Below are 13279 nucleotides of genomic sequence, written 5' to 3'. Positions count from 1 at the left end.
AAAGTGATTTATTTTGTGCTTGCTGGTTGCGAAACTTTCTCAGTATTATAGCTTTTGAATATAAATAGTGTCCACGAGACATTTTTCAAAGTTAGCCAAATGATGACAAAGACTTCAAAATGACCCTTATTTTTTTGTAAAACGTTTTAGTCGTCTTAGATAATTATTACATGTTCTGTCGATTAGATATAGAATTATTGACTGCGTAAAAGTATTCTCACTATGTTTTGACTTCTCAAATTGTGCGTTATTCATGCATGATTATGCATTCTTGGCATTAATTTGTTTCAAAATATTTTGCAGCCAAACAAACTTCAACAAAACTTAAATCCTAACTTTTATCAAGATGGTTAATTAATTAAATCAAAAGCTTGACTTTATTTTGCATTCGTATCTTGATCTAACCTTGATACACAAAATCGATGAATCAGATTGACGAAAGAGGAAAAAAAAATTTCAAGATAAGAATGAAAAAATTATTGAAGAGATGTGAATATCAAGCGAAACCCACAACGATACAAACTAAACTAGAATGACAATTACAAAATATGAGTGCGATGACTGCATGAAAGACTTTTTGAAACAATTGCCCAAATGTGAACATCATGTACATTTGGAAGGTACATTAGAACCAAATCTACTATTTAAATTAGCTAAAAGAAATCACATAACTTTACCTTCAAATTTCCCCAAAACTGAAGAAGAATGTAGGGAAAGATATAATAATTTTGCAGATCTACAAGATTTTCTCGACCATTATTATATTGGAATGAGTGTTTTAATAAAGGAGCAAGATTTTTACGATTTAGCCATGTCATATTTTAAGAAAGCTCATGATGATGGTTGTTTACATTCTGAAGTATTTTTTGATCCTCAAGGTCATTTGGAAAGATCCATTGAATTAAAAACTGTGGTGTCGGGATTTCATAAAGCATGTATTGATGCCAATAAAAAATTTGGTACAACTAATAAATTAATAATGTGTTTATTGAGACATTTACCAAGTTCTGATGGATTAAAAGTAATTCAAGATTCAAAAAAATATTATCAAAATAATATAATACATGGTTTAGGATTAGATTCAAGTGAAAAACCATTCCCACCACGATTATTTGAAAATTGTTACAATTTGATCCATAAGGAGTTTCCAAATGTTGGATTGACTGCTCATGCTGGAGAAGAAGGTAATTACAAATATGTTGAAGATTCTTTAAACTTATTAAAAGTAACTAGAATTGATCATGGTGTAAATTCAAAACAATCGAAAAAACTAATGGAAAGATTAGCAAAAGATCAAACATTGTTGACTATATGTCCCTTATCAAATGTAAAATTACAGGTCGTTAAAGATGTATCTGAGTTACCTATTTCTTTATTTTTCAACAAAAATATACCATTTTCAATAAATTCAGATGACCCTGCTTATTTTGGGGGATATATACTTGAGAATTATATTGCTGTTCATGAAAGCTTTGGCTTCGGGGTGAAAGAATGGAAACAAATAAGTTTGAACGGGATTAATGGTTCTTGGTGTAGCGAAGATAGAAAAAAAGAATTAAGAAACAAAGTTGATGAAGTTTGTGAGAAATTTGGAAAATTGATCAGCATATAGGACATTCAATTTCATGTGGCTTACCTCTCTGTGGATTACATTAGCTCTAATGTAAAATACAATTGATTTATGATACCAACTTCTACAAAAACTTGATGATTCAACTCAATTAGCAGAACGATTCAAATTTATAATATAGATGCTGCAATTTTATCTTAAAAAAAACCTTTCGCAGCAAAATTGATTTGCACCTGCAAAGTATCCTTTGCTCGCATAGATCTCTCGAACTTTTCAGCATTTTGAGCCATTTAAGTGTTCCTAATCATTATGAAGCTTGGTAGATCAGAACAATCATTTGAGAGTAAAGAATTACTCAAACAAATTACTTCCATGAGGTATAATATTTTGTTTAGACAATTTTGACAAATAGATTTTTTGAACTACTCTAGCCGTGACGAAAATGCCCGATGATTTAGAATAGATTCGAAAGTTTTTGAACCCATCAAAACTTTCTTTTTAACTCTGCAAAGTATATCTTTCTACGACTTTCAAGAAATAGTATGGGAATGCGGCCCTGTTTTTTACCGCTGAAGCGGATATTTAATCTAGAACCAAAACTAATTCTTCTAAAATGCTAACTCAAAAGGTATCTTGTTTTTTATTTTTCAAAACTAATTGTTTATTAAATCAGTAGTCTAGCTTGTATCTTAGCAGTAATAAAGGTCATCATACAAATGACAATTAGATTTTCTCAATAAGTACAATTAACTGATGACATTTTAGGCTCAGATCAATGTCTTTACAAAATACACTCACATTGCTTGAGAGGAAGAAGATATGGTTATAACACTGAACATGAAACTACTTTAATTTTTTGATTGTGGAAGGCAATCAATTGGCAGTCTTTAATTTCAAAATCTAAGCGTTATTTGAATGAGGCTAATAATTTTCAGACTAAATTTGAACGAGTTATTTGAATTAATATGTATTTTTTTTAAATTTTTCGGAGCAGAAAATGGGCTGTAAAATGATGCTCCCTCAAAACGGGCTTTATCCTCGAATTTGTGAACAACTTGTAATTTTGTGTACTATAATAATAACAATATATTATTACCGATGGTACATTTTGTATAGAACATTATATAGATGACTTAATAAATAAGTTAATAGAAAAAAAAAAAAAAAAAAAAGAATTGCAATTGGGAATTTTTATCGAATTTGAGTATTAAATGTCTTTAGTTTATGAGCTAAAGTCCATGCCGGTTTATTCAATATGGTACGAAAGTACACTTACATTTTGATTTAGACCCAGTGCATCGTCATTTGATTGTGTATTCAGGTGATATTTGAATTTTGATTATGAAAGTTAGTGACTTCTTAAGCAAGTTAGTATCTCTAATGTTTAGCAGACTCGACTACTAATTTAACAAACAGCTAGTTTTGATAAAAATAAAAAAAAACATTTGGGATCAAATTTTATTTTGATTCAAAAGCAAATAAAGAAATTACACAAAACCGACTGTTTCAAAAATCCAGTTAATTGGAATACTATGTAACGGTCTACTTGTAGTAAACTTGTCGTAAATATCGCATTAGCTAGAAATTTCCTACCATATTAACAAATGGAGATGTCTACAATGTAAATTTTAGTTTGTTGTTATTAAATTTTTCAAATCAAATGAAATTTGTCCAGGGTTCAAAAATTATTCCATCCATAGACAAATTTCCAATATTTTTTACCTTAATTAATTAGTTTTGTCAATAAAAAATTTTCTCTACAAAGAATATACAATTATTCACCAGTTTCAGAATTTAATTTTATTTCAGATAGTAAGATATTAGTTTCAGATGTCTTCACCTCCAAACTTCTACAAGATGGTTCATATATAGTTAGAATCATGCAGAAATCCCATTTTGTACGAGATCTTCAATTCTGGTTACAAAAGAGTTCTTAAGATCTTAAAATACTATCTGCCTGTAGAATCTACTTCAACATTTTTAGCATAACCAATTGTCATTTTAAGTACATACAGCTTTTTTTTGTTCATAATTTCAAATTTCAAAAGATCAAAATTAAATCATGAATTGTAAACAGTATCTACAAATGGCTATCGCAGGATTGCCCATTACTCTTGTTTCTTTTTGGGTTTATACAAACGTTGGGGAAAGCGAATTAATCCTTCTTATAGACTTTTTTAGAATCAAAATTGCCATTGTCAATGTTTTAGTAGAATCATACAAAACAACATTACAAAATACAAGAAATAACAATTCAAATGAAAATTCAGAAACTGAACCAACTGGTGCACAAGTGGTAGAAATGATATACCTATTCATGAAATGGCGATTCAGGAACCTGCTCCCCAAGAGAGTAATTCTAATTGGTGTGAAATGTTTATCACAGCTATTTGTTCAACTTTAAAATTAATTATCAATCCAGAAAGTACAGCATATTACTCAGTTAATGAAAATGATGATCTTCTAAAAATATATCAGTTACAAGCCTTAGAAATCTCAAATAAACTTAAAAGATTAATTGTTATTCGCCGTATTGCATTACTTGGAATTTTATTAGGAATAGGTCTCGAATTTGGGAGTATAGGTTATTTCTTTGATGATTGCTATAAATAGTAATTTAATATGTACGGCTAGTTATCTGTCTTTCACAAATCAATATAACATTCCCTTGCCAAAATTATATAAAGTCACTCTCTCCAACCGTTTCCTCTTTTTTTTTCTTCCTATGAAAAGATATATAGGTTATTTGAATATACCAAATAAGAAACTAGCAATATTATTGCTTATGTTTGACTCTGTTGTTGAGAAAACTTTTCATAATCATAGTGGTTATAAAAGGTGAAAATCTCAATGTTAACTACCACTGTATTATCATACAAGTTAGTCAATTCTCATGACAGTGACTTTACGACAATGGTGAGATCCGTCGAACAAATAAAACAGGTTCTATAGATTTTTATATACTCTTGTTTAGAGAACCAACTATCATTATCATTTACATTTCATGTTTTATTCAGATTCAACGAAGATACGGGGGTATCTAATCAATCTACTACATTCAAGTAACAAATATGAATATCAGCTAATTATGATTTTTTTTCTACACTTGTTCAAAAATATTAAATATTTGCCTTAGAATTCACAATTGGACTTATTCACACAATCAACTCTTAAATATTTGTTGTATATTTGGTAAAATATATTTTTGTATGATTGGGTTTAATCAAAACTTAAGTTACTATTAAATAAATCAGTCCACGAATTGTAAAAGAAATAAAGAACTATAATTGTTGATAAAATTTCCAAATATTAAATAAAATTCCTAAAATATAACAAAAGATAATAATAAAAGTTCCTTTATTTAGTTTCCACGCTTTAGTAAAAAAGTAGTTCACACTAACTTTATAATCAGCTGGATATTCTTTCAACAAATTCTCTAATTTTTCTTTATTGATCTTTGGAAATATTGATGAGTTACATAATTTATTACCCGTTAAATCTATAGTTGCCATATTATCTTTTATATAAAAGGTGATGATTGTTGTTTATATTTTTGATCTTGTTGGTTCTGGATTTGGTTCACTTTTTTCAACTTCTTTTTCTGAATCAATTGAGGCTTTTAAATCTTGTATTCTTTTGTTTAAACTAGATTTTTTGAAGAACGTAGATGGAAGTTGTAACTCTGTAAACTATAGATTGTTTTTTTTTTTTCAATATTATTAACAAAGAGAATAAAATAGATAAAAAACAAGTTGAACTTAAAGCTAATAAATAAGTAAAACTTTGTTTGCTCTGATAATGCTATTATTTTCTGTTTTTGTTCCAATTTAAACGATATATTATTGTACATACTATTAAATTTAGGTGTTAACGTTGCAACAAAAAGTTGAAGAAGAAACGCACATTATTTTCAATAGAATTTTGAAACATAGGGTTTACTATATGAAACCAATCTTTTAAATATATTATCTGTAATAATTTTTGAAATTGAATATGGTCATTCGCCATAAATTAAGCTTAGTTTTCCAAATAATTGATTAGCCATATAGATGAAAAAGAATGTTATACAGGTACTAGATTAACAAGAACCAATAATTTGAAACTTCACCACAGCATCGTAGCAAAGCTTTGGGTAATTATAAACAAGGAACTAATCGATCATATATTACAAATAAGCAATGTCAAACATAATTATAAAGGGTATAGCCAATAAAGCTATTGTAAGTAAAACTAGGAGTGCACATGCTAAAAGTATCAAAACTTCTATTGTTAAATAAATCAATCCACGAATTGTATAATAAATAAAAACTATGATTGTTGATAAAATTTCTAAAATATTATGAAAGATGATAATGAAACTTTCTTTAATTAATATCCAAGCTTTAGTTAAGAAATATTTTATTCTAACCCAATAACTAGCCGAGTATTGTTTCAATAAATTTTCCAATTTTTCTTTATTAGTTTTTGGAAAAATTGATGAGTTCCATATTTTATTATCTTTTAAATCAAAAATTATTTTATTATCTTCAAGATCTATATCAAAAGGTAATAATTGTTGTTTATATGGAACTTTTGATTTTGTTGGCTCTGGATATGGTACAATTTCTTCAACTTTGTTTTCTAAATCAATCGAGTCTTTTAATTCTTGTATCCTTTTGTTTAAACTTGATTTTTTGAAGTACATTTGTTGATGGAAGTTGTAATTTTGTATGTATTGTTTGAAAACAATGAGAATAAATAAGATGAAGAACAAGTTGAACTTAAAGCTAAAAAATAAATGAATCCTCGTTTGCTCTAATAATGCTATTATTTCCTGTTCTTGTTCTAGTTAAACAATACATTATTGTACATAATGTTAAGTTAAGGTTGAAATGTTGCAAGAAAAAGTTGAAGAAGAAAAGTATATTACACAAAATAGAATTTTGAAACATAGGGTTTACTATATGATACCAATCTTTTAAATATATTATCTGTAATAATTTTTGAAATTGAATATGGTCATTCACCATAAATAAAGATTGGTTTTCTAATTAATTGATTAGCCATATAGATGAAAAAGAATGTTATACAGGTAGTAGATTAACAAGAACCAGTAACTTGTAACTTCACCACAGCATTTTTTGTAGCAAAACTATCGGTAATAATAAATAAGGAACTAATTAAACATATATTACAGAAAAGCAAAGCCAGAAATAAGTGCAAATGGTAAAGCTAATAAAGCTAATGGAAGTAAAATTAGAAAACCACATGCTAAAAGTATCAAAACTTCTATTGTTAAATAAGTCAATCCACGAATTGTATAATAAATGAAGAATATGATTGTTGATAAAATTTCCAAAATATCATGAAAGATGATAATAAAACTTTCTTTAATTAATATCCAAGCTTTAGTTAAAAAATATTTTATTCTAACCCAATAACTAGCCGAGTATTGTTTCAATAAATTTTCCAATTTTTCTTTATTAGTTTTTGGGAAAATTGATGAGTTCCATATTTTATTATCTTTTAAATCAAAAATTATTTTATTATCTTCTAGATCTATATCAAAAGGTAATAGTTGTTGTTTATATGGAACTTTTGATTTTGTTGGCTCTGGATATGGTACAATTTCTTCAACATTTTTTTCTAAATCAATTGAATCTTTTAATTCTTGTATTCTTTTGTTTAAACTTGATTTTTTGAAGTACATTTGTTGATGGAAGTTGTAATCTTGTATATATTGTTTGAAAACAGTAAGAATAAAAAAGATGAAGAACAAGTTGAACTTAAAGCTAAAAAATAATTAAATCTTCGTTTGCTCTGATAATGCTATTATTTCCTGTTCTTGTTTTATTCAAACAATACATTATTATACATACTGTAAAGTTCATATCGCGAAGTTGCAAAAAAATTGCAGAAAAAGTGTATGTTACACAAAAAAGGTTTCTGAAACACTAGGCTAATTATATGAAACCAAACTTGATATTTCAAAAATGTCATTTGGATTTGTTTTTCTTGCAATTAGCTTCATACAATACACTTTGACTATAGTATTTGAGCTGGCTTAAATAATTGATTTACCAGCAATTTTATTTGTAAATGCGTTTAAATTCTGAGTATACCATCCATTAATAACTGATCCAGTGAAATGTTTATTCCTATAATGTCTACATCAATATTAAAGTCAAATCAAACTTCATAGAAAGTCAATTAATTCTTCCTCGTTTAATCAGCCTGTTTAGTATTTTACTATCTCTATACAACAACAACATAAAAATACAACTTTATAAGCTCATTGTCACTCAAGTCCTCAGAAATGTTGGTTGGCCCAAACGAGATACTCTTGAAAACATTAAAACAATATGGCAATGACTACTTGACTTAACAAGCATGTGTTTTGGAAATTTAAATTCTGGTACCATCGTTCTATCATCCTGGATCAAAGAAATCTTTGTCTAATCCAGGAAATTATTAAATCTCAAATAAAAGAATTACAACCTGTTCAAATTCAATTCCACAATTTGAGTGAGGTGCCAATAAATAATGCAATTTTTGACTACATTTGTTTGATGAATAGATGTTCGTCATAATATCCCGTATGACGATTATCGACTTCATACAAATAACATTCAGCTTTTTTAAGAAAGGGCTAAGTAACTGTCAAATTATTTAGCATCATAGGTTTGTAAAAAATTTCAGTTTAAAAACAAAAATCAGAGTGTCAGTCCTCTGCTGGGCACAAGGGTTACTTTATTCCTCTAAAATATTGTAAAAAAAATTCATTTTTACTCAAAACAACAAATACTTGAAGATGTTTATTTATTGTTCAATTTCAATGGTTATTTGTATGAAGATTTACGAGAATGGTGTTGAATTCAATGTTTTAGTTGAACAAGTAAACTCAATTTTTACCAAGTTTGAACTCATTCTTTTTTTTGCTTAACCTATACAAATGAAGAATCTATGAATATAATGAACGTTATTGTATTCTGAAAAAACAAATTGAAATGTTGTATTTAGTGTCAAACGATATAGATTCTCGTTTTTGTGTAATAACTTTCTCTAAAGAAAGTAGTGTGAATTTCTAAAGTTACAAAATATCAAATCGGCTAGCTCATATAATAATAAAGTAATGATATGATAAAGTTTTAAAGATAAGATTTGGAAAACAAAACGATAGAAATCAATTAAGCTAGAGAAGTGCATCACAACTTTTAACATCTTTAAATTTTACATCATGTCTCAATCGTCAAGAAAAAAATTACTACTAATGGGTAGATCAGGCTCAGGAAAATCATCTATGAGGTCAATAATATTTTCAAATTATTCAGCATTTGATACAAGAAGATTAGGAGCAACAATAGATGTAGAATTATCTCATTTAAGATTTTTAGGGAATATGTCATTAACATTATGGGATTGTGGAGGACAAGATGTTTTTATGGATAATTATTTTACAAATCAAAAAGATCATATATTTAAAATGGTTCAAGTATTAATACATGTATTTGATGTTGAAAGTAAACTGATAAATAAAGATATTGAAATTTTTATAAAATCTTTAACAAATTTACAAAAATATAGTCCTGATTCTAAAATTTTTGTATTATTACATAAAATGGATTTAGTTCAAATTGATAAAAGGCAAGAATTATTTAATATAATGATGGAAAAATTACAAAAAATAAGTAATCCTTATCAATTTAAATTAATTGGGTTTCCAACTAGTATATGGGATGAAAGTTTATATAAAGCATGGTCACAAATTGTATGTTCATTAATTCCAAATATTAATTTATTTAATAGTAATTTAATTAAATTTAATTCAATATTAGATGCTGAAGAAATTATACTATTTGAAAAGACAACTTTTTTAGTAATATCTTCAACTGCATCAATTAAACAACAACAAGCACAACATCAAAAATTACTCAATGAAAATGGGGAACAACAACAACAAGATACTTCAAATCAAGATAATAATTCATCAGAATTAGATCCAAAAAGATTTGAAAAAATTTCAAATATTATAAAAACATATAAACAATCAATATCAAAATTAAGAACAAATTTTAATAATTTAATAATACGAGGTTCAAATGGTACAAGTTTTTATATTGATATTTTAACTGAAAATATGTTTATAATGATTGTTTTAAAAAATAAAGATTCAATTGAAGATTCTAATGGTTTTAAAATAAATCAAAATGAAGAATTATTAGTTTTGGATAATATAAGGTCAGCTAGGAAATGGTTTGAAAAAATTGAAAATTCTAAATAAGTGTGTATAATTATATTTTTGCATTTGATAGATATTCTTAATTTGAAAGATAATACAAATTTACCTGAGATTCGATTCCTTATGCCTTACCACAATCGTAAGACGTGTTATAGAAAGATTCGTTTCGCGTAAAGATTTATTTTTCATATCGTATATCGCGTAAAAAAGATATTCAACTTTGTCCTATTTGTACATGATAAATTTTTCTATACGAGTTACTAAATCAACAAAATCATTCTGCACTTGAAAGTGTGATACTATTCAGCCAATTTCTATCTATAATAGCATTGCATTGACCTTTTTCTTCTATCTACAATAGCATTGCACAGTTGTCAACCAAATTAAAATCAATTGAGTAGCCATGGGTAAATTAATACAATTATTAACTCATCCAACAGAATTAAAAGCTGCTATTCAATTAATGGGATTTAGACAACCATTACATCCAATAAAGAAAAATTCACAATCAGAAAGTTTAATTAGATGTTATGAATTATTAAATTTAACTTCAAGATCATTTGCTTCAGTAATAAAAGAATTACATCCTGAATTAAAAGATGCTATAATGATATTTTATCTCGTATTAAGAGCTCTAGATACAATTGAAGATGATATGACTATAAAACCTGAAATTAAGATTCCATTATTAAGGAATTTTGATTCAAAATTAGATACTAAGGATTGGACATTTACAGAAAGTGGGCCAAATGAAAAAGATCGTGATGTTTTAATTGAATTTAATCAAATATTATCGGTTTATCATACTTTAAAACCTGAATATCAAGAAATTATAAAAGAAATTACTTATAAAATGGGTAATGGAATGGCTGATTATATTCTTGATGAAAATTTTAATTTAAATGGAGTACTGACAATCCAAGATTATGATCTATATTGTCATTATGTTGCAGGATTAGTTGGTGAAGGATTAACAAAATTAATGGTATTAGCAAAATTTTCAGATGATTCCCTTGTACAAGATAACTTTGTGAAATCAAATTCAATGGGATTATTTTTACAAAAGACAAATATAATAAGAGATTATCATGAAGATTTATTAGATGGTAGATCTTTTTGGCCAAAAGAAATTTGGTTTAAATATACTAATGAATTACCTGAATTTTATAAAAATCCAAAAAAGGAAATTGATGGATTATCATGTATAAATGATTTAGTTTTAAATGCTTTAGGTCATGTTAAACATGTCTTGGAATTTTTATCATTAGTGAAAGATCCATCAACTTTTTCATTTTGTGCTATTCCACAAGTAATGGCAATTGCAACATTAGCAGAAGTATATAATAATCCAAAAGTATTGAAAGGAGTTGTTAAAATAAGGAAAGGTACAACATGTAAATTAATTTTAGAAAGTAGAACTTTCCCAGGAGTTGTTAAAATTTTTAGACATTATATTCAAATAATAAATCATAAATCATCAGTAGGTGATCCAAATTATTTAAAAATTGGTATAAAATGTGGAGAAATTGAACAATTTTGTGAAACTATGTATCCTTCAAAAAATGCTATCCCTAAAGGTGCAAATATACCTGAATTTCCAATAAATAAAATTTTAAAACAAAGAATTAAAATTGATGAAAGTATTCAAAGAAGAATTGATCAAGAAAATTTTAATACTAATGCTGTTTTAGGATTTTTTGGTGTATTATTTGTAAGTATTATTTTTTATATTTTAAGAAGGTAAATGTTATTAATATATTATTTTATTAATTAAAGATTTGAGCTAACCTAGATTTGAGTTAGACGAATGTTAATCAGTATAGATTTGAAACATTTCGTATTCGTCACTGTCAGGTACAAAAACGTTTTTTTTTTATCGGAAGTAAAAACGAGCCGCAGTCCTAATAATTTTCTTAGTTTTATTTCGGTCATTAATTGACTACTAAACTTATAATAAATCAATATAAAGCTATACAGGCTTAAGTCACTCCTTTTACTCTAGTTCTATACATTATTACCATATCATATACCCTCTTTGAATCAATTAATCAATATCAATTTCAGAAATCCAATTATGTCAACTATTGGGAAAAGTTTAACAAATATAGAATTGCCACAAAATCAAGCACATATACAATCAACAGAATTAACAACTAGCTCCAAAAATACTTCCAACGATGTAAATTTTCCCATTAAATTGATTGATTGGTCAGTAGAAGGTTTCACTTATGATAACGAAAAAATAACAACACCAATATTATTACAAGAAAAAAATGGTCCATGTCCATTAATTGCATTAGTTAATACAATTTTATTACAATTTAATTTTAAAATTTTACAATTTGATCAAGGTATATTATCAACATCTGAAAATCAATACAGGGGTTTAAAAAATTTAGAAAGTTTATTGTTGAAAAACTATAACACTTCCAAAAAGATAAGTTTAAATGATATTTTATCATCTATTGGAGATTTATTATTAATTTATGCAGAAGAAGATAATTCTTTAGAACCAGAAATTATTGATCAATTATTATTACAATTACCTAAATTACATACTGGATTAGATGTAAATCCAAATTTAATTACCGGTGATTTTGAATTAAATTTAGCTAGTACTTTATTTCATATTTTTGGATTAGTTTTTAAACATGGTTGGGTTATTGGTGAAGAAACAAAGTTAATACTGGATGATGATGATAATGAAGAAAAAGATAATGACTACAAATTACATTGCATTATGAATGAATTAAAAACATTTGATAAAATTCAAGATTATTTATTTCTAGAACACCCCAATCAATCAGTCGTACTTAATCAGGAATTAATTAGAAATTGGTTAGATTTAAATTGTACACAATTAACAGATCAAGGTTTAAAAAAATTAGATTTGCTATTAGAATCATCACAATTTATAATTTTTTTTAGAAATAATCATTTTAATACCCTTTTTAAAAAATCATCAATGGAATTTTATTTATTAGTTACAGATTCAAATTTTTCAGACCTGAAAAATAAAACAAATAAATTAATTTGGCAAAGTTTAAATTCAATAAATGGTGAAAACGATTTATTTTTTACTGGTGATTTTATGCCTGTTTTAGATATTGATCAAGATTTAGGAGGAGTTAATGAAGAAGGTAATAATGCCTATAATGATCATTTAAATTCTGATTTATTATTGACTAGACAATTACAGGAAGAAGAAGATGCTAATTTAGCTAGATCAATGCAAAATCATTATAAGAAAAAGGAAAAAAAACATTCTCAAAATATCAAGCAAGTTGAAAATAACAAACCACAAAGGGCATTACCTAATGAAGTAAATACTAAAACGAAAACACCTACAGAAATAAATACAAGTAAAAAAGAACCAGCAACTGAAAAACCAAAGAAGAAGAAATTATTTAGTTTTTTCAGTAAATAAACACTAAACACATATAGAGATTAAAATACACATTTTATGAACGTCATGATTACTTATTTTATCT

General features: G+C 26.5%; 6 protein-coding genes across 6 annotated transcripts; 4 read left to right on the top strand and 2 right to left on the bottom strand. All coding sequences in view use genetic code 12, as the record gives it.

Annotated features, from left to right (window-relative positions):
• Positions 1-532: 532 nt before the first annotated feature.
• On the top strand, positions 533-1612 carry AAH1 (adenine deaminase; the record flags this gene model as incomplete). Its single annotated transcript, XM_051756086.1, has 1 exon — positions 533-1612. One exon carries the CDS (start codon positions 533-535, stop codon positions 1610-1612), a length of 1080 nt encoding a protein of 359 aa, XP_051615814.1.
• Positions 1613-5735: 4123 nt separating this feature from the next.
• Positions 5736-6254, bottom strand: KGF55_001502 (uncharacterized protein; the record flags this gene model as incomplete). Its single annotated transcript, XM_051756085.1, has 1 exon — positions 5736-6254. The coding sequence occupies one exon, from the start codon at positions 6252-6254 to the stop codon at positions 5736-5738; it is 519 nt and encodes a 172-aa protein (XP_051615813.1).
• A 486-nt stretch (positions 6255-6740) lies between these two features.
• On the bottom strand, positions 6741-7259 carry KGF55_001501 (uncharacterized protein; the record flags this gene model as incomplete). Its single annotated transcript, XM_051756084.1, has 1 exon — positions 6741-7259. One exon carries the CDS (start codon positions 7257-7259, stop codon positions 6741-6743), a length of 519 nt encoding a protein of 172 aa, XP_051615812.1.
• Positions 7260-8786: 1527 nt separating this feature from the next.
• Positions 8787-9830, top strand: GTR1 (Rag GTPase; the record flags this gene model as incomplete). The annotated part of the gene is made up of 1 exon (XM_051756083.1): positions 8787-9830. One exon carries the CDS (start codon positions 8787-8789, stop codon positions 9828-9830), a length of 1044 nt encoding a protein of 347 aa, XP_051615811.1.
• Positions 9831-10191: 361 nt separating this feature from the next.
• On the top strand, positions 10192-11532 carry ERG9 (bifunctional farnesyl-diphosphate farnesyltransferase/squalene synthase; the record flags this gene model as incomplete). Its single annotated transcript, XM_051756082.1, has 1 exon — positions 10192-11532. The coding sequence occupies one exon, from the start codon at positions 10192-10194 to the stop codon at positions 11530-11532; it is 1341 nt and encodes a 446-aa protein (XP_051615810.1).
• A 330-nt stretch (positions 11533-11862) lies between these two features.
• On the top strand, positions 11863-13215 carry KGF55_001498 (uncharacterized protein; the record flags this gene model as incomplete). Its single annotated transcript, XM_051756081.1, has 1 exon — positions 11863-13215. The coding sequence occupies one exon, from the start codon at positions 11863-11865 to the stop codon at positions 13213-13215; it is 1353 nt and encodes a 450-aa protein (XP_051615809.1).
• Positions 13216-13279: the final 64 nt, after the last annotated feature.

Source organism: Candida pseudojiufengensis, assembly GCF_024610245.1.
Source record: "Candida pseudojiufengensis strain CBS 10847 chromosome Unknown scaffold9, whole genome shotgun sequence".
Taxonomy (NCBI): Eukaryota; Fungi; Ascomycota; class Pichiomycetes; order Serinales; family Debaryomycetaceae; genus Lodderomyces; species Lodderomyces pseudojiufengensis.
This window is presented reverse-complemented; position numbering and strand designations above follow the sequence as displayed.